General features: G+C 45.5%; 1 protein-coding gene across 2 annotated transcripts in view; it reads right to left on the bottom strand.

Moving 5' to 3' along the window:
• Nucleotides 1–25,873, bottom strand: part of SGSM1 (small G protein signaling modulator 1) — a 444,365-nt gene that overhangs the window by 184,190 nt on the left and 234,302 nt on the right. For both annotated transcript variants that reach the window (XM_073582650.1, XM_073582649.1), the window contains exon 8: nucleotides 7,676–7,807. In XM_073582650.1, coding sequence (XP_073438751.1) covers nucleotides 7,676–7,807 — 132 coding nt within the window. The remainder of the gene's footprint in view (nucleotides 1–7,675; nucleotides 7,808–25,873) is intronic.

Raw genomic sequence — 25,873 nt, 5'->3', positions numbered from 1 at the left:
TTTGGAAATGTCTAAATTCAGCAGGGGTATGAGGGCTCTCATACTCGAGTTGCTTGAATTTACATTGACTCACAATTTTTTCACTTTTAAGGGGTCCTTCTTCCTGCAGCTCCAGGGGACAGCCATGGGCGCGGCCTATGCACCGGCCTATGCTAACCTGTTCCTGGGGCTGTGGGAGAGGGACCTCTTCCTGTCAGATCATGAGATGTCGATGGAGCGTGTCCTATTGTGGACGCGCTACATCGATGATGTGCTCTTGATCTGGCAGGATACACCTGCTTCCCTTGCACAATTTATTTTGAAGCTTAATAGCAATGACCTGAATATATATCTCACTGTTAAATCGGATCCAGACCATATAGAATTTTTGGACGTTAAATTGAGATGAGACTCTTTGGGAAGGGTCCAGACGGACATTTATAGAAAACCTACCTCGACTAATATGTTACTTCATGCGGATTCATCGCATCCTGCCCATATGATACGGGCAGTAGCAACTGGCCAGTTCCTCCGTCTGAGGCGCATATGCTCTACAGATGATGACTTCGAGTTGCAGTCACGGGAACTTAAAAAACGTTTGAGCGAACGTGGCTATAGTCATCGGTTAATCAAAAAAGCTTACCATAAGGCCAAATACAACTCCAGAAATTTACTTTTATACAGACATTCTGAACAGGACAATGCTTTACAGCCAATTAGGTTTGTAACTAACTTTTATAGTCAGTTTGATGGATTACGTAAGGTCCTCTCGAGATCCTGGCCTATTCTAATGGCTGACCCTGTTTTATCTAAAATTCTGCCTGATCGACCACTTATTGCCTATCGTCGTGCCAGAAATCTTCGTGATCGGCTGGTACATAGCCACTATGCCCCCACTCCTCCGTCTCACTTTTTTAGCCATTTAACCCCTAGACGGGGTTGCGTTCCTTGTGGCCACTGTGTAGCCTGTGTCAACGTTGAACGTAGTTCGGTATTTACTGATTCCTCCGGATCACGTGAATTCGATATACGTAAGTTCATAACTTGCACTACTAAGAACGTGATTTATTTCGCTACCTGTCCATGCTCCCTGATATATATAGGTTTGACCACTAGACAGCTTAAGGTTCGTATCAGGGAGCATGTACTAGGTATTCAGGCTGCTGTGGAGCACGAGGACGCCTCTACCCTGAAGACTCTACCCCGTCATTTTAAATCGCATCATCATTGTGATGCTAGTGGCTTGAGGATTAAGGGTATTGATGCTTTGGAGGTGGGCATACGTGGAGGTAGAGTCTCACGACGCCTGGCCCAAATGGAGACACATTGGATTTGGAGGCTTAATACTGTCCATCCCAATGGGCTGAATGAGAGTCTCAGCTTTGCTCCCTTTTTGTGACTGCCTGGTTTGCTGCATATTTGTGCCGCTTCCATTACCAGTGGTGTGGTTTTATTATGTTTTTAATGTTTTACTAATTTCTTTTTTCTTATCCCTTTTTTCTAGTTTTGCACATTTTGATGTTATTTACTCCATATCGGTTGCCTGATGATTCCTACCATCCGGTTGAGATGCTGATTGTGTGTTTCCTTGTGTTCTCCTTCCCTCCCCCTTCCCTTTCCCTCCCCCCTCCCTCCCCTTCCCCCTCCCTCCTCCCCCCTCCCCTACCTTTTTTCTTTTTCCATTAATATTGGATTTATATTGTTTTTTGATCCAATTTTGTTAAATTTAAAATATGCTATTTTGAATTATGTTCAATTGTATATATTATATACATGCTATGTAATTCATTGATATGTATGTGAAGTGGTATTTTCTTGATGTCACTGTTCATAGGACATTATATTGTATTTTGACACCATATATTTTCATATATATACCTATGCAATTTTCTTCTTTTTTGCCATGATTATTGACCTGTAGCCTCTATCCTTCACAGCGTTACCATTTTTCAACATCTCCCTATGAACTTCACAGGCTGCGCCGCTGACGTGGAGCGTGCGCGTTCGGCTCCCACGCGGCTTTCGGCGTCTCACAGCCTCAGTGGTTGCCATGGTGCTCCCCTGCGACTTGACGCCGACGCCGCTCGTGACCGCGGCTGTCGCGAACGCGGACGCGTCACTTCCGGTCAGACGGTGCCGCTATTTCCGGTTTCTCCGATATTTAACTGGCATGTGTATTCCATTAACTATACCCCCTGATGAAGGATTAACCATCCGAAACGCGTGTCGGGGTGGGTGCTTGGACTCTGGAAGCCGCTGGGTGTTGTCCTCAGGTATATTTAAATTGGACCTTTATTAATGTTGTGGTGCCATTCATGGTATATTTGTACAATTATGGGAATGTGTGCCATATTTGCCAGTTATATTTAATTGAGGGCCTTGGTGATTTGTATATACTAAGATACTATTAGTCTACCACCTTTGCTCGGCTTTCCACTTTCCAGCCACTTTGCTGCTTTGCCCACTTGGTATGGTTGTGACACTACACGGTCCTGTATCCCTATCTGTCCTTATTATCTACTTGTTGTTATGTGTAATGAAGTATATTAATAAATGTATATTTTATGTTATTATGTGTGGACCTTCTATCGCGTTTTTTTGGAGCTTCGCTTATGTTCATTTTCGTCTTAGTATGCGATAGGTCGTATTATCCTCATTTGTCTCCCCTATATATTGTTTCACTATGTTTGATGGGATGACAATTTGTCATTAGCATGCTATTAATTTAAAGAAGGTTGGGAGAAGAATCTCTTGAGATCTATGGAATTTTGTTGATACCTTAGGCAGGTATGGGGGTCTGGTTTTAATAACAACCTATCTTGGTATACCTGAAAAAAGGGTGGATCTATGGATAGGGCCTGGATATCACCCACTCTCCTAGCAGATATTAGTGCTACTAAGAGGGCCGTCTTGAGTGACAAGTATTTGAGGGATATCGTGTCTATTGGCTCAAAGGGTTCTTCTGTCAGGGCGTCTGAGACCAGATTTAAGTCCCATGCAGGGATTGTAGGTAGGTGAACTGGAGCTATCCGTTCGCAAGCTGTAATAAATCGTGAAATCCACTTATTTCCTGCTATATTATGGCCGTACAGTGCCCCTAATGCGGACACCAGGACTTTCAGTGTGTTTACTGTCAGGCGCAAGTCCTTCCCTCTCTGTAGAAATTCTAAGATAGGAACTATCGGGACTTCTGTGGTATGAGGCGCTGTATGAAACTGCAGGAATTTTTTCCATATCCTTGTATAAATCTGGGTAGTGGACTGCTTCCTGCTCTGTAGGAGCGTAGCAATTAGTGTTTCAGAAAACCCTCTTGATCTTAGTAGCTACCTTTCAAATTCCACGCCTTCAATTGTAAGCTGTCCACTTGGGGGTGGAAAAAAGGGCCTTGGGAGAGTAGGTTGGGAATCGAAGGGAGGACCCAAGGATCTGTCACCGACATAATTCGTAGCCATGAGAACCACGGTCTCTTGGGCCAGAATGGTGCTATCAAAATCACTCTCGCCTTGTCCTCTCTGATTTTCCGAATGACCCGTGGCAGGAGAATTATCGGAGGGAAGGCATATGCCAGGTTGAACTTCCATGAGGCCTGGAGGGCATCCATTATGTCTGGGTGATCTGACGGAGACAGGGAACTAAACACCTTTATCTGCCTGTTCTCCTTTGTGGCAAAGAGGTCCACCTGAGGTTGCCCCCATAAGGCTACTATGTCCTTGAAGACTCGGCGATTGAGGCACCACTCCCCTTGTCGAAGTGTGTGTTGGCTTAAGAAGTCTGCCTCTTGGTTGTTCACTCCCCTGTATGAAGAGCCGAGAGGGACAACAAATAGCTTTCGGCTAAGTTTAAGATTCTTGCCGCAGAAGACATCAGAGTCTCTGAGTACCTCCCTGTCTGTTTATATAGGCCACTGTAGTGGTGTTGTCTGACAAGATCCTGACATGTTTCTGTTGGAGCTGCGGAAGAAAATGGTGTAGAGCATAATATACCGCCGTCAGTTATTTCAAATTAGACGAGTATCCCCATTCATCTCTATTCCACCTTCCTTGACAAAAGCTACTGCCCATATGGGCTCCCCAGCCGTGGGGGCTAGCATCCGTGGTTAGGATACAAGATGGTACTATAACCCATGGGACTCCTGAGGATAGATGGTTATCATCTAGCCACCATGCTAGAGAAGTCAAGACCTCCTGTGATAAGGTCATCTTGCTCTCGAGGTGACCACCATGTCGCCTGTCCTCTCAGAGGATCTGATGCTGAAATTTGCGGATATGATAATGGGCCCACCGGACTGCCGGGGCACAAGAACTGAGCGACCCCAATAGCGACATCGCCCCTCTCAGAGACATGCGTGGTCTACTTATGGCTGTCTCTACTTTCTCTTTTGTGAGTGCAATCTTTACCTGAGGGAGTAGAAATTTCAGGGTTGTGGAGTCTAACTGGAACCCTAAGAACATCTGAAGGGAATTCGGAATGAGTCTGGACTTCTGGACACTGATGATCGAGCCTAGATCCTGCAAAGATGAGATTGCGTCAGCGACACGTCTGGTACACTGGCTGACCGAGTTCCAGATAATTAGGAAGTCATCTAGGTAAGGCACGATTACAGTGTCTTTTTGACGAAGATAGGCCATCACCTCTGCCATCACCTTGGTGAAGATTCTTGGTGCTGTAGAGAGGCCGAAGGGCATGGCTGTATACTCAAAATGACGGCTATTGCCTTCGAATACCACCGCGACCCTTTGGTACTTTTGGTATCTATCATGAATAGGAAGAAGATAGTAAGCATCCTTCAAGTCAATCCCCGCCATTACACAGTTTGGAAAGAGAAGCTTTATGGTGGATCTGATTGATTCCATCTTAAACTTATAATTTTTTATAAACGTATTAAGCTTCCTTACTTTTATAATTGTCCTAAACGTACCATCTGGTTTGGAAATTAAAAATAAAGGAGAGTAGAATCCTCTACCTTCCTGTCCCTCTGGGACCTCTACTAAAACCCCCTTGGATAGTAGGCTCCGAATTTCTTCTTCGAGGGCCTTTTGTTGAACTATAGAGTTAAGGCGGGTTATAATAAAGAAATCATAAGGGGTTTGAAGGAATTCTATTTTCATTCCTTCTTTAATAATACTTAGAATCCATGGGCTCGAAGTTATTTGTTCCCATTCTGAATAAAAAATTTTTAATCTACCCCCTACTGGTGGGTCTAATTCTTTAATATTTATTTTCCTTCCGGAATGTTGAACCCCTGAACATGCTACCCTTTTGCTTTTCCTCCATTGTGGGCCATCTATTTGATCTATCCGCTTGTCTCCTTCTTCCAAACGGTCGCCTTTTAAAGGTTCTCCTGTAGAAAGGGATAGAAAAATCAGGGAAGGCCTTCTTCCTTTCTTTTGCTTTGGCGAGTATGTCGTCTAGGGCTTTCCCAAAGAGAAACTCACCCTCGCACGGAGTTGCACAAATCTTAGATTTTGATTGCGCGCCCCCCTTCTAGCTCTTCATCCACAGTGCCCGCCGCAGAGTGTCTGCCGATGCATCGGCCATGAAGGCTGCTGCCCCTCTGATTAGTGGAATAGCGGCCCGTAGTTTTTCTCTCGACACTTTCTGCTTGATTTGTTGATCCAATTGGTCCAACCATACGAGCATAGATCTGGCGGTGCATGTGCTGGCTACTGCTGGCTTAAAAATTCCCGTAGTAGACTCCCAAGACCTTTTCAATGACGACTCCGCCTTACGGTCTAGCGGGTCTGCCAACAAGCCTGCGTCCTCTACCGGAATAGTAGACTGTTTCGAGGTAGAGGCTACAACGGCATCAACCTTTGGCACTTTGGTCCATTTTAATAGTTCGTCATCACTAAATGGATATTTTCTCTTTGAGGCCGATGGGAGAAAACTTCTTTAATCGTGTTTTTCCCACTCTCTTTTTATTAGGGCTTTAACTGCCGGTATTACTGGGAACGCTCTCCTTTTCTGCCAACCCCGCAAACATTATTTCTTGTGCGATTTGGGCACCCCTTGCTTCCTCACACCCCATAGTGTTCCTCACGGATTTGACCAGGTTATCCACACTATCCAGGGAAAAACATGACCGTCCCTCCATGTCTGATGATGATGACGAGGATGTGAGTGAGGAATCGGAGATTAACCCCTGTTCTTCCTCTGACTCTGAGCTGAGGGTCACCTGTTTTTTGCTCCTAGTCTCTGAGGGAGTACTTGCACGGGTAAAAGCCTGTATTTCCTCCCTAATTATGGCTCGAATGTCCTTTGATGATACTGCTGACCCTTGCCTAGTCTCTCTGGTGCACAGTTTACAGAGCTTTTTGGGGTAGGAGTCAGGGAGAGGTTCAGCGCATAAAGCGCATTCTTTATGCTTGGATTTTTGTTTTTTCTTCGCCTGGAGAGGGGAGACATGGCGAAAGGAGAGGGGGGGGGTGGAGAGGTCAGCTTAGTAGGCAGAGTATATAGATTGCACACTCACCCAGTGAAGCTTTATATTACCGGATCAGATGGCTGAGATCCCGTCCTAGGTCTTGACTCTCCCACCTCGCTCCTGCGGGCAGTGTCTGTCCTGGTGGTGTGGTCCCTGGAGGAGCTGCCCCCCGCAGAGTCTCCTGCTGGAGCATGCACATCTGTTGGGGACGACATGGTTCCTGCCGCTCAGCTACGGCGCTTGTTTAAATAGATTGCTCCTTTTTTTTTTTTCTCTGCCCCCAGAAGTCGCTCCTCCTCCCTGGGTTCCCGCACATGCGCCGTCGCGCTCCTCATTACTTCCGGGGCTCAGGAGCCTCTGCGCCGGCCGGCTACCGCACCACCGCTCCTGTATGCGGCCCGCGCTTCTCCCCACGCTGCCGCCACCGCTGCTCTTTCTTTTTTTTTTTTTTTTCTTCGCGCCACTGGTGCACTTAACAATCCCTGCAGTGGCGGCTCCTGCGGTGGTGCCCCTGGCGCGCTCCTAGGTTAGACCGGGCGGCCCCTCCCAGACCCGGTCATCACCTCTCAGCCATCAGACGAGGGAGGAGCCGTCTAACGGAGTCTCCCCCGACGCTGCTTCCAGATAGCAGCCCCTGCCGTTCTCATGGACACTGCGCAGGCGGCGTGCTAATCCAGGTACGTCTTCCTGAAGGATTAGCCTGAGGTTCCCTGGGAGCAGGAAACCAAAAACTGAGGAGGAAAGGCGGACCGCCCCTTTTATCTTCCTGTAGGGTTTCCTGTTCCAGATGGGGCGGATCCGATACCTCCAGTGGGTGCTGTCGTGGCGAAGGGTAAAACAGAAACTGGCCTTTTGACTGGTTCATGCAGGTTTACTTTAATATCCTCATTATTACAATGATTACTGGACCATACACTGGAATTAGAGTTCTGACTCCGCTTATTTAAATTGTTGAACTAAGTAATGTCTGGAAGTGTTTGTACTTCCACACCCTCTGAATTGTAAAGTGCTGCAGAATATGTTGCCGCCATACTAATAAAATTGATATTTACTATTTGAAAAGTGAAAAGTAGGTCTCAATATGTCTTCCACCCATAAAGCAAAATAATAAAATGCATTACTTTTTAATTTCTTCCTGAACCCCCAAATTCAGATAGCGCACATTTTATATTGTGAGCATAAACCGACTATAAATATCCTTTGTTGACACTGATTACTACTATAAAATGTATGGTGATCTTAAACTTTCATAATACAAAGTGCTTTACTTACAGGTTGTACCATCACATTGTTTTTGCCATAAAGAAGGGTTGCTCTTGAATTCTGATGTAATGACTCCACATAGTCTCTTGCTGACATAGATGGTCTATCATCCATGCTCCCACTTGAGTGTCTTTTCTGGATCTGTGTAGCAATGTATACAGTTACACATAATTAAAGTACAAAAGCATACAAATACATACAGTAGATATACCGTAAGTGGGCCTGCCCCTGTAGTGTCTGTGTGTGTGACAAAATGTGTTGCATAACAAGGTACGGTACCTAATAAAAATTATAGTCAGCAGGTCTATGATAAAACTAGAGCAATGATTCTCAAACTCCAGTCCTCACGGCCCCCACAGGTGATGTTTTCAGGATTTCCATAGTATTGCACAGGTGAGAGAATTCCTGATGCCTTGATGATAGTATTGCACAGGTGATGGAAGTATCATCAAGGCATCAGGAATTCTCTCACCTGTGCAATACTAAGGAAATCCTGAGAACATGACCTGTAGGAGGCCTTGAGGACTGGAGTTTGGGAAACACTGAACTAGAGAAACACTTGTTACCCAAAGTAAATGTCGCACTTCAAAGATAGCAGCACTATTCCATCTTATCGATGTGGTGTATGTGGTGCACATCTTAGGGAATCTATTGGAAAGAATCCCAGAAGAAATTAAAAATGTAGCACAGCACATACTTGGAAAAAAAATGCAAATTCTTATTGCCTCTAATGTAAGTAACATAATGCAAAGGTTATGTTTAGTCATGGGTAGTGAAAGGACAGACCTACGCAGTCAGCAACCCCTTCCTGACATATGACGTACATTTACGTCATATATTAGGTCCCCTTCTTTGAAGCTTGCTTCATTCCCAGCAGGAACTGGCTCTGTCATAAGCCATCATCTGCTTCTGAAAGCAGCGTGTGGCGTTGAGTTCTGCCCGCTGCTGTTAGACATTTAAATGCTGCTGTTGATTTGTGGCAATTAAAGCAAGCGGACCGGTGGAGGGGTGGGAAACCATTTCCATGAACTCGTTGACCCTCCTGACGACTTTCACTTGTTAATTTTCATAGATTTTTTATTTATTATTACTTTTGTCAGATTCAAGTTATTTCTGTCACCATTGTGGATTTTTCTATCATTAAACGAGGGGTACCAACAATTTTGACCACGTGTGTATGATAAAATGAAGAGTCTCATTCAAAAATTCAACTTATCCTACAAAAACAAAGCCCTCATACAGCTACGTGGATGAAAAAAGTAGAAAAAAAGCCAAGGCTCTTGGAACAAGTGGTGGAAAAAATGAAAGAGCAAAAAAACGGAAAATCATTATGTTAAGATGATAATGTGTGTAAAGCGCTGCGGAATATGTTAGCGCTATATAAAAATAAAGATTATTATTATTAATTATTATTATTATTAAGAAAGGGTTAAAAAGGTGTTCCAATGTTGTGACTGAAGTCTAAGTTAGACTTCTAGCGTTGTACAATAGATCCGGATAATTGCCCCAATTTGACTGCGTATTTCAGCTGGAGTCAAATGCTCCTCCACTAAACTTGAGTAAGATTTGCAGCAAGGCACACACTACTCAGTGCCTCATCTGATCGTGTGCCTCAAGACTGGTGAGAAAAACACCACTCTTGATGAATAGCAGCCAATGTGCTACAGTTCTTCCCTAATAAAAATGAAAACATATAAATTGAAGGATGATGGACACACATAGTAGGGCAATGCCTCCAAAGATAGGACTTGTGTGAGAAGGTACTCAAACACACAAATTTTTACTCTGGGGAGGATTCAAAATAATCATGGCTAAAGCCTCTATCACACATCAGTTTTCTGCCATCAGTCACAATCCGTCGTTTTTTGAAAAAAACAGATCCAACGACTGATGCTGCTGGAACCGTTTTTTTCTCATAGACTTGTATTAGCGATGGATTGTGACGGATAGCTGCACGTTTCATCCGTTGTTTGACGGATCCATCGGAAAATATTTGTCAGTCGGCCGGAGACGACGGACAAAGGAACGTTTTTTGTGTACGTCGAAAAGTCGGACAGCGACGGATCCAGCGCCGTCCGTCGCTGGCTATAATGGAAGCCTAAGGGCGCAGGATTTGTCGCTGTCTGTCAAAAGACGGATTCCGTTTTGTAAAACTGAGCGTCCCCGGAATAATATATCTTCCTTTATTTTAACCCCTACAGCTGCATTTTCCAGTCTGGCACCTAAAAATATTCAAAAAAAAAACGGATCTGTCGCATCAGTTTTTCACAAACTGTCCAGGATCAATCTTTTTCACACTTTGACGGATTGCTAATGGATAGCACACAGAGTCCACAAAGATGAAAATGTGTGCTATCCGTGATTTTCACGGACTCGTAGACAATTATGAGTCATTGTGATTCATAACTCTAATCAAACACAGACAAGTCACCGTGATTTTTCAATGGACAAATGGTTTGCAAAAAACCTGTTTACACGTGAACAGCAAACAGACTTTAATATGTACATATTCTATCTGGAAAATACACAGACAGAACATCTACCATATGTGATTCACGGACATCTGAATGAGGCCTAAATTAGCATGTTTATGTCATGACATAAAGCTACTTGAGTCCAGTTGAAGTAAAAAAGTACTGTGATACAATAAAAATTCTTCACATGCTAATCTTCTGACTGAATATGTCAAATCTCATGAGTTAATTTACCCAAATTGTTACCATTTACATAATTTATTTATTCTGCTTTAAGCTGAGGTTGCTGAAATATACCTGAATGTAATTACTGTACATGTTAAAGGGTAATTCCAATCTCAGATATTGAAGGGCCTGTCAAGGTTTGGCACTTAAGTCTGTAGTCACTCACAAACTGTACTGTCAGGATACTCTAGGCCATATTCTGACTAGATGTGAGAGGCTGCGCTCAGTACAACTCAATTGAACAATCAGTGCATGTAAAGTTGAATTTGACTGAAAGAATGCATATTGCCTACTTATTGTCACATGACAGCCCACTTCCAGCGACAGCACCGGAGAATCTCGACAGCGTGCGCTGTGCTAAACCTGGACAATCATTTTAATAGCAAATAGAACAAATGTGCCATACCTCGAACATGAAGGGTTTGTGAAAGCGAGGACAACATCTGCTGTAAATAGAGATTTGGTTGTGAATATGTGGCTCTACCTAGAAGAATATTTAGAATTGAAAGTCCTCAATGGTTGATACCTTTTAATGGCTAACTGAAAAGATGGTAACAAGTTGCAAGCTTTCGAGACTACTCAGGTCTCTTCATCAGGCTAGACTAATACAAAATCTGAAGGATAACGTATTTATACAAAAGACAGCACAGAAATAACCCAATAGCTAAGACAAGTGATGTGAAATGTAATAGTCATTATGGGGGAGTGATAAGCATAAATATTGGAATAGTTCATAGATAAGCAGTGTGAAGGTTTTATTGCCCTCTGTCTGGTTCTGTGTTGTGATGACCCCAGAAGGTTTAAAGAGCAAATTCCTTAATTGATGTCAAAAGACATAAATCCATGCGACACATTCATTCCTGCACTGAATGTTTGGAAAGTTTTCATAAATTTGTACTCTGAGATTCTCCTTTCTCTCTGAGACTTGAAGTTACCTTTTAATACAAGTAATTTAATGTCCATCATGCTATGGCCAGGGATACAAAAATGTTTTGCCACAGGTAGATCCATTCTTTTTTCTCTTATTGTGTGACGATGAGAATTCATCCTTGTTCTCAGTTTTTGCCCTGTCTCACCCACATACAGACCCCCAATTGGACATTTAGTACAAATAATTAAGTACACCACGTGAGATGTGATGCAGCTGAAAGTACCTGGGATCTTGTAGTCCTGATGTGAGTTGGGGATCTTTATCTTGTCCGTGGTCATTATAAATGGACAGGTTTTACATTTTTCTGGTTGCAAGGAAAGGTTCCTGCAGCTGTTGGAGAGGACAGGGAGCTTCTGACAATTATGCTTCTTAAATTGGGGGCTGCCTAAAACACAGCAGTGGGGGGTCTGGAAATATGGATTGTAATCTGGCATCTTTTTGTAGTTAAGGTTGTAATTTCCGTGCAGCTCCTCTTAGCACCTCTAGATTTGGATTGTAGGTGACCACTATCTGGAGGTGCTAAGAGGAGCTGCACGGAAATTACAACTTTTACTACAAAAAAATGCCCGATTACAATCCATATTTCCAGACCCCCCACAGCCCCCAAATTTAAGAAGCATAATTGTCAGAAGCTCCCTATCCTCTCCAACAGCTGCAGGAACCTTTCCTTGCAACCAGTAAAAATGTAAAACCTGTCCATTTATAATGACCACGGACAAGATAAAGATCCCCAACTGTGGAGGAAAGACCAGTTCCTCCCACATCATCAATGCAACGTAACTATACAGGCACAGCTCTCCGGCGCCCCCTTTGTCTCTCAGGTCAGTAAGGGAACTGCACCTAGAGCAAATGGCCGCCGGGGAGGATGTCCTGTTACCCGCTGGGTATTCTAAGATTTGCAATCAGAGTAAAAGCATCAGCCCAAGATTAATTTTATGGTTTAATTGCCTTAAGGGCGCACTAGATAATTACAGAAATATACAGTAAGCTATACAGTGGAATTACAGTGAATTTGCAGTCAGAGTAAAATATAACAATAAGGGTACAAGACTTAGAGATATTAAGCTGGAGGTCAATTTACCAGATTGTAGGTTGCATGTGGGTGCCAGGAGCTCTGCAGTCCACAGGTACAAGAATTTTAGTTGCCGGACCTCAAAGCGCGGACCGCTGCTCCCCTTGGCAGATCTGTCCCCAGTTCCTTCTTAGATCATCATCGTCTGGTTCTCCTGTGAGAGAGTGAGAGTCTCTGCCATGTGATGCTAGTTCTTAAACATGCCGGGTTCCTCCCCCTGTGTCAGAGGGTGGGCTAATAATCTCCACCCTTTAGCCATCAGCGTTACCATGGTCCCTGCCTCTTTTGTGGCGAATGGTGAAGTGATACTGCTGGAGAGCGAGGCTCCAGAGTAGCAACCTCCCATTCGTCCCAGAGACCGTGTGTAACCAGCTGAGGGGGTTGTGGTCTATTTCCACGGTGAATTGGAGCCCGTACAAGTATGGCTGCAGACACTGCAGGGCCCACACAAATGCCAGACATTCCTTCTCCATCGTGGAATAGGCCACTTACCTCGGCAGAAGCTTCCGGCTCAGGTACAGAACGGGGTGTTCATGGCCCGTAGTGTCGACCTGGCTGAGCACAGCACCGATGCCGAAGTCGCTGGCGTCAGTCTGCACGACGAACGGCCGCATGAATTCGGCCGCCTGTAGTACAGGAGAGCTAGAAAGGGCGGTCTTGAGCACCTGGAAAGCTGTCTCGCAGGCGACAGTCCAGTCGACAGCGACGGGCAGCCTCTTCTTGGTGAGGTCCGTCAAGGGCTTGGCCAGGGCACTGTAGTGTGGAACAAACCTCCTATAGTACCCGGCAGTCCCCAAGAAGGACATCACCTGCTTCTTGTTCCTGGGGGTGGGCAAAGATGCGATGGCATCCACCTTTCCAGGCTCTGGCTTCAGAGCTCCCCCACCTACCCGGTGTCCCAGGTAGTGGACCTCACTCATACCCAGCTGGCATTTTTCCGGCTTAAAGATCAAGCCTGCTCGCTGGATCCGGCTGAGCACCTGTGCCAGGTGCTCTAGGTGATCCTCCCAGGTGGGACTGAAGATGGCAATGTAATCTAGGTACGCGGTTGCATACCCTTCCAGTCCCTCGAGCAGCGTGTTGACCATCCTCTGAAAAGTGGCAGGGGCATTCTTCATGCCGAATGGTATCACCGTGGACTCGTACAGGGGTGATAAAGGCAGAGCGTTCCCGTGCCCCAGGGGTCAGGGGAATCTGCAAATACCCCCCTGCTCAGATCCATGATGGTCAGGTACTTGGCCCCGGCCAGCTGATCGAGCAGGTCATCGATGCGCGGCATTGGGTACGCATCAGTGACCGTCACAGCGTTGAGCCCCCGGTAGTCCACGCAGAACCGCGTATTTCTGTCCTTTTTAGGGACGAGGACTACAGGCGAAGCCCACGCGCTGTTGGACACTTGGATCACCCCCAGCTTCAGCATCTCGTCTATCTCTTGGCGCATGTGCTGCTGCACCTCAAGAGAGACCCGATATGCTGAACGCCGGATCGGGGGGTGATTGCTGGTGTCCACGTCATGGACGGCTGTCTCAGTCCTTCCGGGCAGGCTGCTGAACAGCTCCCGAAAGGAGTGTAGGGTGAGCCCCAGCTGGGAACGTTGGTCCTCCGAGAGCTGGTGGCCAACCCCCACATCCTCGATGGATCCACTCGCCTTGGCTTGGGTGAGCAGATCCAGGAGGGTTTCTACCTCTCCTTCCTCGGGAAGGTTGCACACTGGGTGGGCACAAGCCTGCCGCTCACGATGGGCCTTCATCATGTTCACGTGGAAGGCCTTCCTCCTTCCACGAGCGTGGTCCAGGGTGACCAGATAGGTGACAGCGTTGAGCCGCTGGTGCACGAGGTATGGACCCTCCCAGGCCGCCTGAAGCTTGTTTTGAGGTACGGGGACCAGTACCCACACCTTTTGACCCACCTGGTAGGTCCGCTCACAAGCATTCTGGTTGTACCACCGCTTCTGGTCAGCATGGGCTTGGGCCATATTGTCAGGCACCAGCCGTGTCAAGGCCATCATTCTGTCCCGGAAGCGCACGCCATACTCAATGACCGATACTCCAGGGGTGGCCAAATCCCCTTCCCATGCTTCATTCACCAGAGCAAGGGTCCCCCGTACACGTCGCCCGTACAAGAGCTGAAAGGGGGAGAACCCCGTTGAGGCCTGTGGGACCTCCCGGTAGGCAAACAGCAGGTGTTGGAGATATCGCTCCCAGTCTCTCCCGTGGGAGTCGACCAACATCTTCAGCATCTGCGTTAAGGTGCCATTGAACCGCTCACACAGGCCATTGGTCTGTGGGTGGTACCGGCTGGCTACCAGATGTTGCACCTGTATCTGCTTACAGAGAGACTCCATCAGCTGCGACATGAACTGGGTCCCTCGGTCGGTGAGCATTTCCTGTGGGAACCCCACTCTGGAGAAAATCTCCAGTAAGGCAATGGCCACTTTGTCGGCCTGAATGAACGACAAAGCTACCGCCTCCGGGTACCGGGTAGCATAGTCCACTACCGTTAGTATGAAGAATTTCCCGGAGTGGACAGAGGTCCAATGAGATCCACAGCCACCCTCAAGAAAGGCTCTTCGATGATGGGCAGAGTTACCAGTGGGGCTTTGGGGCGCCGCCCCACCTTCCCCACCCTCTGACAGGTGTCACACAAACGGCAGTAGGCAATCACCTCGGTCCTCATTCCCGGCCAGTAGAAATGCTGAGCTAGCCTAGCCCTGGTTTTAGTGATCCCTAGGTGTCCGGCCATGGGAATCTCGTGTGCGATCCACAACAATTCTGCCCTGAACGGATAGGGTACCACTAACTGTCGGTCCCTGGGCCACGCCTCCGGTGAACCCTACTGGACCGTTACCCGGTACAGCCGTCCCTGTTCCCAGACCACTCGCTCACGGTCGGACTCCAGGGGAGCCTGTGCCGCCTGCTCCTTGAGAGCTTTCAGGCTAGAGTCAGCTTCCAACGCTGCCTGAAATCCCTGACTCGATGTGGCAAGAATTGACGAAACTGCCACATCCTCTGTCAGCTCCCCGGGATCTGTCTCCTGGCCGCTGTCTGACTCGGCAGCCACTTGGTCGGAGGGGGGAAACCGTCGGACCTCCGCAAGGCCCCTTGGGCTCCTGCGCTCCTACTCCTGGTAACAGCGGCCACAACCGCAGAGACCACAGGTAGTGCCTGCTTCCCCTCGGCCCCTGACCAAGTCGCTGGGTCAGGCAGACTTCCCTGGCCTCCTGACATCCCGGATGCGGGGAACTCCTGCCCTGGGGTATTACCTGGTGGCTCCTCTACCGGGACGCCCCCTCCCCCCATGGCCTGTTCCTCTTTCTGCAGAAGCCCTAGACTCAGCAGGCTGGATTCACTTAGGGGCCCTACACTGCCCATAGCAGCCCCTCCCTCCACCTCTGAGCTCTCCCCTGTAGTCTTCCCGCCTGTCCTCACTGTAAGCCCTGTGTGTGTAGTGTCAGTGCATGGCTTACCATCAGGTTTCACTCCCTCCTCCACTGTTGGAGGCACATTCAACACATTAACATTAGCATTCACAGTAGAGTCATGACATTCTTGGGGAGCCGGACTTGGGGGTTCAGTAGCCACATACTGAGACACTAGCCGCCCCAAATCGGTCCCAAGCAACACATTGGCAGGAATATTTGGCGTTACTCCCACCTCCCGCATTCCCCTCCTGGCGCCCCAGTCCAAAAACACCTTGGCGACGGGCAGCGTCGGTTCAACGCCTCCAATTCCGGAGACGGAAAGGGTTTTCCCAGGCACCAAGTCTTGAGGGGACACCACCTCAGGACGTACCAGGGTTCGTTAAGCGCCTGTGTCCTGCAGTCCCATGACCGCTGAGTGGCCAATGGTGACGGGTTGGTAATTGTCCAGGGACCTCCCACCACCCCCTCCCACACACAAAACAGTGGATGGTTTCTGGGACAGGGATGGGGCCTTATGGCGCTGGGGACACGCAGCCTTAAAGTGTCCTGGCTGGTTGCAATGATGACAACGTCTGGGTTCTGCTCCTGGCCTGGAGAGGGTAGCAGGGGGGTACACCCGTTGCACTCTGGGGGCTGGGGGGACAGGGGCAGGATTGGGCTTACCACCTCTCCAGGTGCTGCTGGCAGGCATCTTTGGCTCAGACGCCCTGTTGTTGGCATACTCGTCTGCCAGGGCGGCTGTAGCAGAAGCCCCCTTTGGTTTCCGGTCACGAAGGAACTGCTGGAGGTCCTCTGGGCAGTTCCACAAGAACTGCTCCATGACTAACAGTTCCTGGACCTCCTGGCGGGTGGTAAGCTCTAGACCCGAGGTCCAGTGCTCCGCAACTCTCAGCAGTGCCCGCATGTGGTCGGTCCAGGTGTCCTTTGAGCCCCGCTGCAGGCTCTGGAACTTCCTGTGGTACGACTCCGGGGTGAGGTTGTAGTGCTGGATCAAGACCCACTTGATGCTGTTGTAGTCCTGCTCCTCCGAGGCAGGTAAGTCCCCCAAAACTTCCAGGGACTTACCCCTCAAATGGGGGGTCAGGTACCGTGCCCACTAATCCAGGGCCAGATGGTGATGGAGGCAGGTTCTCTCAAAGGCTATCAGAAAGGAATCCAGGTCTCCATCCTTTTCAAGCAGGGGGAAGTCATCCGCCGGGGCCTTGGAAGCCTTGGTCCCCGGTGGGGCTGGAGAGTTCAGCGGGAGCCCGTGCTGAGCCATATCCAGTTGGTGCCGGCACTCCGCAGCTTCATGGCGTTCTGCAACCTACAGCACACGTTCGGCATGCTCACACTCCGCTGCTTTCTCTGCCGCCGCTTGCTCACGCTCCGTTGCTTTCTCTGCCGCCACCAGGAGTCTGTCATGGGTGGCGTCGTTACCAGCCTGTACTTATTTGTACTAAATGTCCAATTGGGGAGAAGCGTACTGGATTCATTACTTGCAAACGTTAGAACCCAAGGGACTTAATAGAGAATATGACATTACTAGTCTATTCTAATCTATTAACTTTCTTTTTTCAAAAAAGGAAAAATATATAGGAGGATATTTTATCTTTAGTATTTCATTTGCATATAGTTTATTAAAATGTCCCATATACCCATGGTTCACTTAATTCTCCAGATATAAGGTTGAATATGTATTGTATGCATTATAAGTATCATCTTTATATTTTAATAATCACATATACAGTATAACTATAATACAGATTGAGGAAAATGTTTTGTTTTGTATACAAAGTTTATTTAATGAATTCTTTCTGATGTTTCCTAGGTCACATCTTAATTTTTCTTTGATACTTACCTGTTTAACCCCTTTCTGTCATCCGACGTACTATCCCGTCCATGGGACCTGGGCCCCTATGCCCATGGACGGGATAGTACGTCTAGCGCGATCAGCGGCGCCCACGTGGTAAGCGCCGCTGATCGCGGCCGGGTGTCAGCTGATTATCACAGCTGACACCCGGCACAATGTGTCAGGGGCGGTCACGGACCGCGCCCGACACGTTAACCCCTTGCACACCGCGATCAAACATGATCGCGGTGTACCGGGGGTTAAAGGGAAGCATCGGCAGGGAGGGGGCTCACTCCGTGCTTCCCTGAGCCCCCCACGGCAGCGCAATGTGCAGCGCTGCTGTGGGTGGCTCCTTTCCTCCAGGCCCCCGAATCCAAGATGGCGACGGGGGCTTTCGGGGGCCTGAGGAAGCTGGCTTCCTCAGTGCCTGCAAAGCGCAGGCATGAGGAAGCCTTCTGCAGTGCCTGTGTCAGATCGCTGATCTGTCACAGTGATCTGTGATGTGACAGATCAGCGATCTGTCACAGGACAGTGATGTCCCACCTGGGACTATTTAATAAAGTAAAAAAAAAAATAAAAAAAACTTAAAATAATTAAAAAAAAAAAAATCACCAAATAAATTAGAAAAAAAAAATAAATATTCCCCCAATAAATCCATTTTTTGGAAATAATAAAAAAAAAAACAATAAAAGTACACATATTAGGTATCGCCGCGTCCGTAATGACCCGCCCTATAAAACTGTCCCATTAGTTAACCCCTTTAGCGAACCCCTTAAAAAATAAAAAACGAAGCAAAAAATAATGATTTATTATCATACCGCCAAACAAAAAGTGTAATAACGCGCGATCAAAAAGACGCATATAAATATCCATGGTACCGCTGAAAACGTCATCTTGTCCCGCAAAAAACGAGCCGCCACACAGCATCATCAGCGAAAAAATAAAAAAGTTATAGCTCACAGAATAAAGCGATGCAAAAATAATTATTTTTTATATAAAATAGTTTTTATTGCATAAAACCGACAAAAACATAAAAAAAGACCTAAATGAGGTATCGCTGTAACCGTACTGACCCGAAGAATAAAACCGCTTTATCAATTTTACCGCACGCAGAACGGTGTAAACGCACCCCCCAAAAGAAATTCATGAAACGCTGGTTTTTGTTCATTCTGCGTCCCAAAAATAGGAATAAAAAGCGATCAAAAACTGTCACGTGCCCGAAAATGGTACCAATAAAAACGTCAACTCGTCCCGCAAAAATAAGACCTCACATGACTCGGTGGGTCAAAATACGGAAAAATTATAGCTCTCAATATGTGGTGATGCAAAAACTATTTTTACAATAAAAAGCGTCTTTTAGCGTGCGACAGCTGCCAAATATAAAAACCGTCATCAATAGTAAATCAAACCCCCCGTTATCACCCCCTTAGTTAGGGAAAAATAATAAAATAAAAAAAAAGTATTTATCTCCATTTTCCCATTAGGGTTAGGGTTAGGGCTAGGGTTAGGGTTAGGGCTAGGGCTAGGGTTAGGGCTCAGATTAGGGTTAGGGGTGTGTTGGGGTTAGGGTTGGAGTTATAATTGGGGGGTTTCCACTGTTTGGGCACATCAGGGGCTCTCCAAATGCAACATGGCGTCTGATCTCAATTCCAGCCAATTCTGAGTTGAAAAAGTCAAATGGTGCTCCTTCCCTTCCAAGCTCTGCCATGCGCCCAAACAGTGTTTTACCCCCACATGTAGGGTATCAGCCTACTCAGGAAAAATTGCAAAACAATTTTTGGGGTCCAATTTCTCCTGTTACCCTTAAGAAAATAAAAAATTGGGGGCAAAAATATCATTTTTGTGGAAAAAAATGATTTTTTTATTTTCACGTCCGAGTGTTATAAACTTCTGTGAAGCACTTGGGGGTTCAAAGTGCTCACCACACATCTAGATAAGTTCCGTGGGGGGTCTAGTGTCCAAAATGGGGTCACTTGTGGGGAGTTTAAATAGTTTAGGTACATCGGGGCTCTCCAAACGCACATGACACCCGCAGACCATTCCATCAAAGTCTGCATTCCAAAACGTCACTGCTTCCCTTCCGAGCCACGACGTGTGTCCATACAGTAGTTTTATCCCACATATGGGGTGTCAGCGTACTCAGGCCAAATTGGACAACAACTTTTGGGGGTCCAATTTCTCCTGTTACCCTTGGGAAAATGAAAAAATTGGGGACTAATTGATCATGTTTCTGGAAAAAATACGATTTTTTTATTTTCATGCCCTGGCATTATAAACTTCTGTGAAGCCCTTGGGGGTTCAAAGTGCTCACCTCACATCTAGATAAGTTCCTTAGTGGGTCTAGTTTTCAAAATGGGGTCATTTGTGGGGGTTTCCACTGTTTAGGTACATTAGGGGCTCTCCAAAGGCAACATGACACCCGCAGACCATTCCATCAAAGTCTGCATTACAAAACGTCACTACTTCCCTTCCGAGCCCCGACGTGTGCCCATACAGTAGTTTTCTCCCACATATGGGGTATCAGCATACTCAGGACAAATTGGACAACAACTTTTGGGGTCCAATTTCTCCTGGTACCCTTGTGAAAATAAAAAAATGGTGACTAAAAGATCATGTTTGTGGAAAAAATACAAATTTTTTATTTTCACGCCCGGGCGTTATAAACTTCTGTGAAGCACTGGCGGGTTCAAAGTGCTCACCACACATCTAGATAAGTTCCTTGGGGGGTCTAGTTTACAAAATGGTGTCATTTGTGGGGGGTTTCCACTGTTTTGGTACATCAGGAGTTTTCCAAACGCGACATGGTGTCCGATCTCAATTCCAGCCAAAAACGACAAATGGCGCTGCTTCCCTTCCGAGCTCTGCCATGCGCCCAAATAGCGATTTACCCCCACATGTGGGGTATCAGCGTACTCAGGACAAATTGCACAATAACTTTTAGGGTCCTGTTACCCTTGGAAAAATAAGAATTGAGGGTGAAAAGATCATTTTTGTGGAAAAATATGATTTTTTAATTGTATGGCTTTATGTTACAAACTTCTGTGAAGCCCATGGGGGTTCAAAGTTCTCACCACACATCTAGATAAGTTCCTTAGGGGGTCTAGTTTCCAAAATGGTGTCATTTGTGGGGGGTTTCCACTGTTTTGGTACATCAGGGGTTTTCCAAACGCGACATGGTGTCCGATCTCAATTCCAGCCAAAAACGTCAAATGGCGCTGCTTCCCTTCCGAGCTCTGCCATGCGCCCAAATAGTGGTTTACCCCCACATGTGGGGTATCAGCATACTCAGGACAAATTGCACAATAACTTTTAGGGTCCTGTTACCCTTGGGAAAATAAAAATTGGGGTGAAAAGATCATTTTTGTGGAAAAAATATGATTTTTTAATTGTACCGCTGTACGTTATAAACTTCTGTAAAGCCCTTGTGGGTTCAAAGTTCTCACCACATATCTAGATAAGTTCCTTGGGGGGTCTAGTTTCCAAAATGGGGTCACTTGTAGGGGTTTCCACTGTTTAGGTACATCAGGGACTGTCCAAACGTGACATGGCGTCCAATCTGAATTCCAGCCAATTTTGCATTGAAAAAGTCAAACGGCGCTCCTTCCATTCTGAGCTCTGCCATGCACCGAAACAGTGGTTCCCCCCACATATCAGGTATCTGCGTACTCAGGACAAATTGCACAATAACTTTTGCAGTCCAATTTCTCCTGTTACCCTTGGTAAAATAAAAAAAATTGAACCTGAAGTATTTTTTTTTATGAAAAAAAGTTAGATGTTCATTTTTTTTTAAATATTCAAAAAAATTCCTGTGACGCACCTAAAGGGTTAATAAACTTCTTGAATGTGGTTTTGAGCACCTTAAGGGGTGCAGTTTTTAGAATGGTGTCACTTTTGGGTATTTTCTATCATATAGACCCCTCAAAGTGGCTTCAAATGTGATGTGGTCCTAAAAATAAAATGGTGTTGTAAAAATGAGAAATCGCTGGTCAACTTTTAACCCTTATAACTTCCTAACAAAAAAAAATTTTGGTTCCAAAATTGTGCTGATGTAAAGTAAACATGTGGGAAATGTTAGTTATCAAGTTTTTTGTGTGCCGTATCTCTGTGATTTAAGGGCATAAAAATTCAAAGTTGGAAAATTGCGAAATTTTCAAAATTTTCGCCACATTTCGGTTTTTCTCACAAATAAACGCAAGTTATTTGAATGAAATTTTACCACTAACATGAAGTACAATATGTCACGAGAAAACAATGTCAGAATCACCGGGATCCATGGAAGCGTTCCAGAGTTATGACCTCATAAAGGGACAGTGGTCAGAATTGTAAAAATTGGCCCGGTCATGAACGTGCAAACCACCCTTGGGGGTGAAGGGGTTAAACACGATCCAGCGATGAGCCAGCCCATATTAGTAATTATGGACCGCATCCTGCGCCATCTTCTTCCTGTCTGTGTTCCACAGCAGCGTTCCACTGAGCACTACTGCTTCCTAGATGTCTCAGTGATGCACTTCCGGTCAGCTGATTCACCTGCGTTTCACTTGCGCTCCATAGAAGTTTCATATGTCATTTCCAGCACTTCATATCCGGACACGCTACTATATCAGAGCACACCTGTTCACTTGTCCTTCAGAGCGCATTTTTCATCGGCTCCCACCCGTTACTGCACAGCGCTTCTGCATCAGATTGTCTCCTATGACCCATTCATGGTAATAATCTTTCTGACATCCTGCTGCGCTCTGCTTTCTCCTTTCTATTGATGCTGCATATCCCAAGTCAGTTACACAGGGGGCCTTTTTACTTTCACTTGTAGATTCTCCAGTGATTCCTCTCTTCTAATGGGCTTCAATCTTAAACCGGTAAGCGTCTCTTTCTGTGGTTAATCAGGACAGATCTTTTCATTTATTACATGTAGTTTTCATTGTAAACAAATTATTACATATGGTTTTCATAGTTAACTCATTATATTATTTCTTTTAGCATCAGATTTGCTGTAAAAACCTCCATTACCATAATATAACACAATGATTCCCTATGACACACTATTTATGTGCCAGGAATTTATATAGCATTTTTTCAATATATGTCTTATGACATCGATCAGGATTGCATATTATATATCTCTTTATGACTATATGTACATATATTACAACTACTGTATATGAATTTGTTAATGATAATTCCCTGATGTATCTGATTTCTTTAAAAGACAATGATATATACCTTATATTGATTTGTATTATTATATTTTATTTATCCTAGTCTGATGCAGGTCAATGAATAGACCGAAACGTCAAGTTTTTTGGATTATGCCCTCTGAAATAAAATAAAATATTCATTATTACCATTGATCTTTTGAGTGCCAGATTAATTTTTTACATTGATTAAGGATTGGTTACCCTTATCCGGGCACCACCATAATTTGAGGAGTTACGTGTCATTATATTTTGTATGTGGGTGAGACAGGACAAAAACTGAGAATAAGGATGAATTCTCATCGTCACACAATAAGGAGAAAAAAGAATGGATCTACCTGTGGCAAAACATTTTTGTATCCCTGGCCATAGCATGGTGGACATTAAATTACTTGTATTAACCCCTTCACCCCCAAGGGTGGTTTGCACGTTCATGACCGGGCCAATTTTTACAATTCTGACCACTGTACCTTTATGAGGTCATAACTCTGGAACGCTTCCATGGATCCCGGTGATTCTGACATTGTTTTCTCATGACATATTGTACTTCATGTTAGTGGTAAAATTTCATTCAAATAACTTGCATTTATTTGTGAGAAAAACGGAGATTTGGCGAAAATTTTGAAAATTTCGCAATTTTCCAACTTTGAATTTTTATGCCCTTAAATCACAGAGATACGGCACACAAAAAACTTGATAACTAACATTTCCCACATGTTTACTTTACATCAGCACAATTTTGGAACCAAAAATTTTTTTTGTTAGGAAGTTATAAGGGTTAAAAGTTGACCAGCGATTTCTCATTTTTACAACACCATTTTATTTTTAGGACCACATCACATTTGAAGCCACTTTGAGGGGTCTATATGATAGAAAATACCCAAAAGTGACACCATTCTAAAAACTGCACCCCTTAAGGTGCTCAAAACTACATTCAAGAAGTATATTAACCCTTTAGGTGCGTCACAGGAATTTTTTTGAATATTTAAAAAAAAATGAACATCTAACTTTTTTTCATAAAAAAAATACTTCAGGTTCAATTTTTTTTATTTTACCAAGGGTAACAGGAGAAATTGAACTGCAAAAGTTATTGTGCAATTTGTCCTGAGTACGCAGATACCTGATATGTGGGGGGAACGACTGTTTCGGCGCATGGCAGAGCTCAGAATGGAAGGAGCGCCGTTTGACTTTTTCAATGCAAAATTGGCTGGAATTCAGATTGGACGCCATGTCACGTTTGGAGAGTCCCTGATGTACCTAAACAGTGGAAACCCCCTACAAGTGACCCCATTTTGGAAACTAGACCCCCCAAGGAACTTATCTAGATATGTGGTGAGAACTTTGAACCCACAAGGGCTTTACAGAAGTTTATAACGTACAGCGGTACAATTAAAAAATCATATTTTTTCCACAAAAATGATCTTTTCACCCCAATTTTTATTTTCCCAAGGGTAACAGGACCCTAAAAGTTATTGTGCAATTTGTCCTGAGTACGCTGATACCCCACATGTGGGGGTAAACCACTATTTGGGCGCATGGCAGAGCTCGGAAGGGAAGCAGCGCCATTTGACGTTTTTGGCTGGAATTGAGATCGGACACCATGTCGCGTTTGGAAAACTCCTGATGTACCAAAACAGTGGAACCCCCCCACAAATGACACCATTTTGGAAACTAGACCTCCTAAGGAACTTATCTAGATGTGTGGTGAGCACTTTGACCCCCCCAGTGCTTCACAGAAGTTTACAACGCCCGGGCGTGAAAATAAAAAATTCGTATTTTTTCCACAAACATGATCTTTTAGTCACCATTTTTTTATTTTCACAAGGGTACCAGGAGAAATTGGACCCCAAAAGTTGTTGTCCAATTTGTCCTGAGTATGCTGATACCCCATACGTGGGAGAAAACTACTGTATGGGCACACGTCGGGGCTCGGAAGGGAAGTAGTGACGTTTTGGAATGCAGACTTTGATGGAATGGTCTGCGGGTGTCATGTTGCCTTTGGAGAGCCCCTAATGTACCTAAATAGTGGAAACCCCCCACAAATGACACCATTTTGTAAACTAGACCCCCCAAGGAACTTATCTAGATGTGTGGTGAGCACTTTGAACCCCCGAGTGCGTCACAGAAGTTTACAACGCCCGGGCGTGAAAATAAAAAATTTGTATTTTTTCCACAAACATGATCTTTTAGTCACCATTTTTTTTATTTTCCCAAGGGTACCAGGAGAAATTGGACCCCAAAAGTTGTTGTCCAATTTGTCCTGAGTATGCTGACACCCCATATGTGGGAGAAAACTACTGTATGGACACACGTCGGGGCTCGGAAGGGAAGCAGTGACGTTTTGGAATGCAGACTTTGATGGAATGGTCTGCGGGTGTCATGTGCGTTTGGAGAGCCCCTGATGTACCTAAACTATTGAAACTCCCCACAAGTGACCCCATTTTGGACACTAGACCCCCCACGGAACTTATCTAGATGTGTGGTGAGCACTTTGAACCCCCAAGTGCTTCACAGAAGTTTATAACACTCGGACGTGAAAATAAAAAAATCATTTTTTTCCACAAAAATGATATTTTTGCCCCCAATTTTTTATTTTCCTAAGGGTAACAGGAGAAATTGGACCCCAAAAATTGTTTTGCAATTTGTCCTGAGTAGGCTGATACCCTACATGTGGGGGTAAAACACTGTTTCGGCGCATAGCAGAGCTTGGAAGGGAAGGAGCACCATTTGACTTTTTCAACTCAGAATTGGCTGGAATTGAGATCAGATGCCATGTTGCATTTGGAGAGCCCCTGATGTGCCCAAACAGTGGAAACCCCCAATTCTAACTCCAACCCGAACCCCAACACGCCCCTAACCCTAACCCTAGCCCTAACCCTAGCCCTAACCCTAACCCTAGCCCTAACCCTACCCCAACACACCCCTAGCCCTAACCCTAACCCTAATGGAAAAATGGAAATAAATACTTTTTTTTTTATTTAATTTTTCCCTAACTAAGGGGGTGATAACAGGGGGTTTGATTTACTATTTATGGCGGTTTTTATGTTTGGCGACTGTCGCA

The sequence above is a fragment of the Dendrobates tinctorius genome, unplaced genomic scaffold (genome assembly GCF_039654945.1).
Source record: "Dendrobates tinctorius isolate UK_male_01 unplaced genomic scaffold, ASM3965494v1 ptg000073l, whole genome shotgun sequence".
Classification (NCBI taxonomy): Eukaryota; Metazoa; Chordata; class Amphibia; order Anura; family Dendrobatidae; genus Dendrobates; species Dendrobates tinctorius.
Note: the sequence above shows the minus strand (reverse complement) of the source record. Positions and strands in the feature narration are given on the sequence as shown.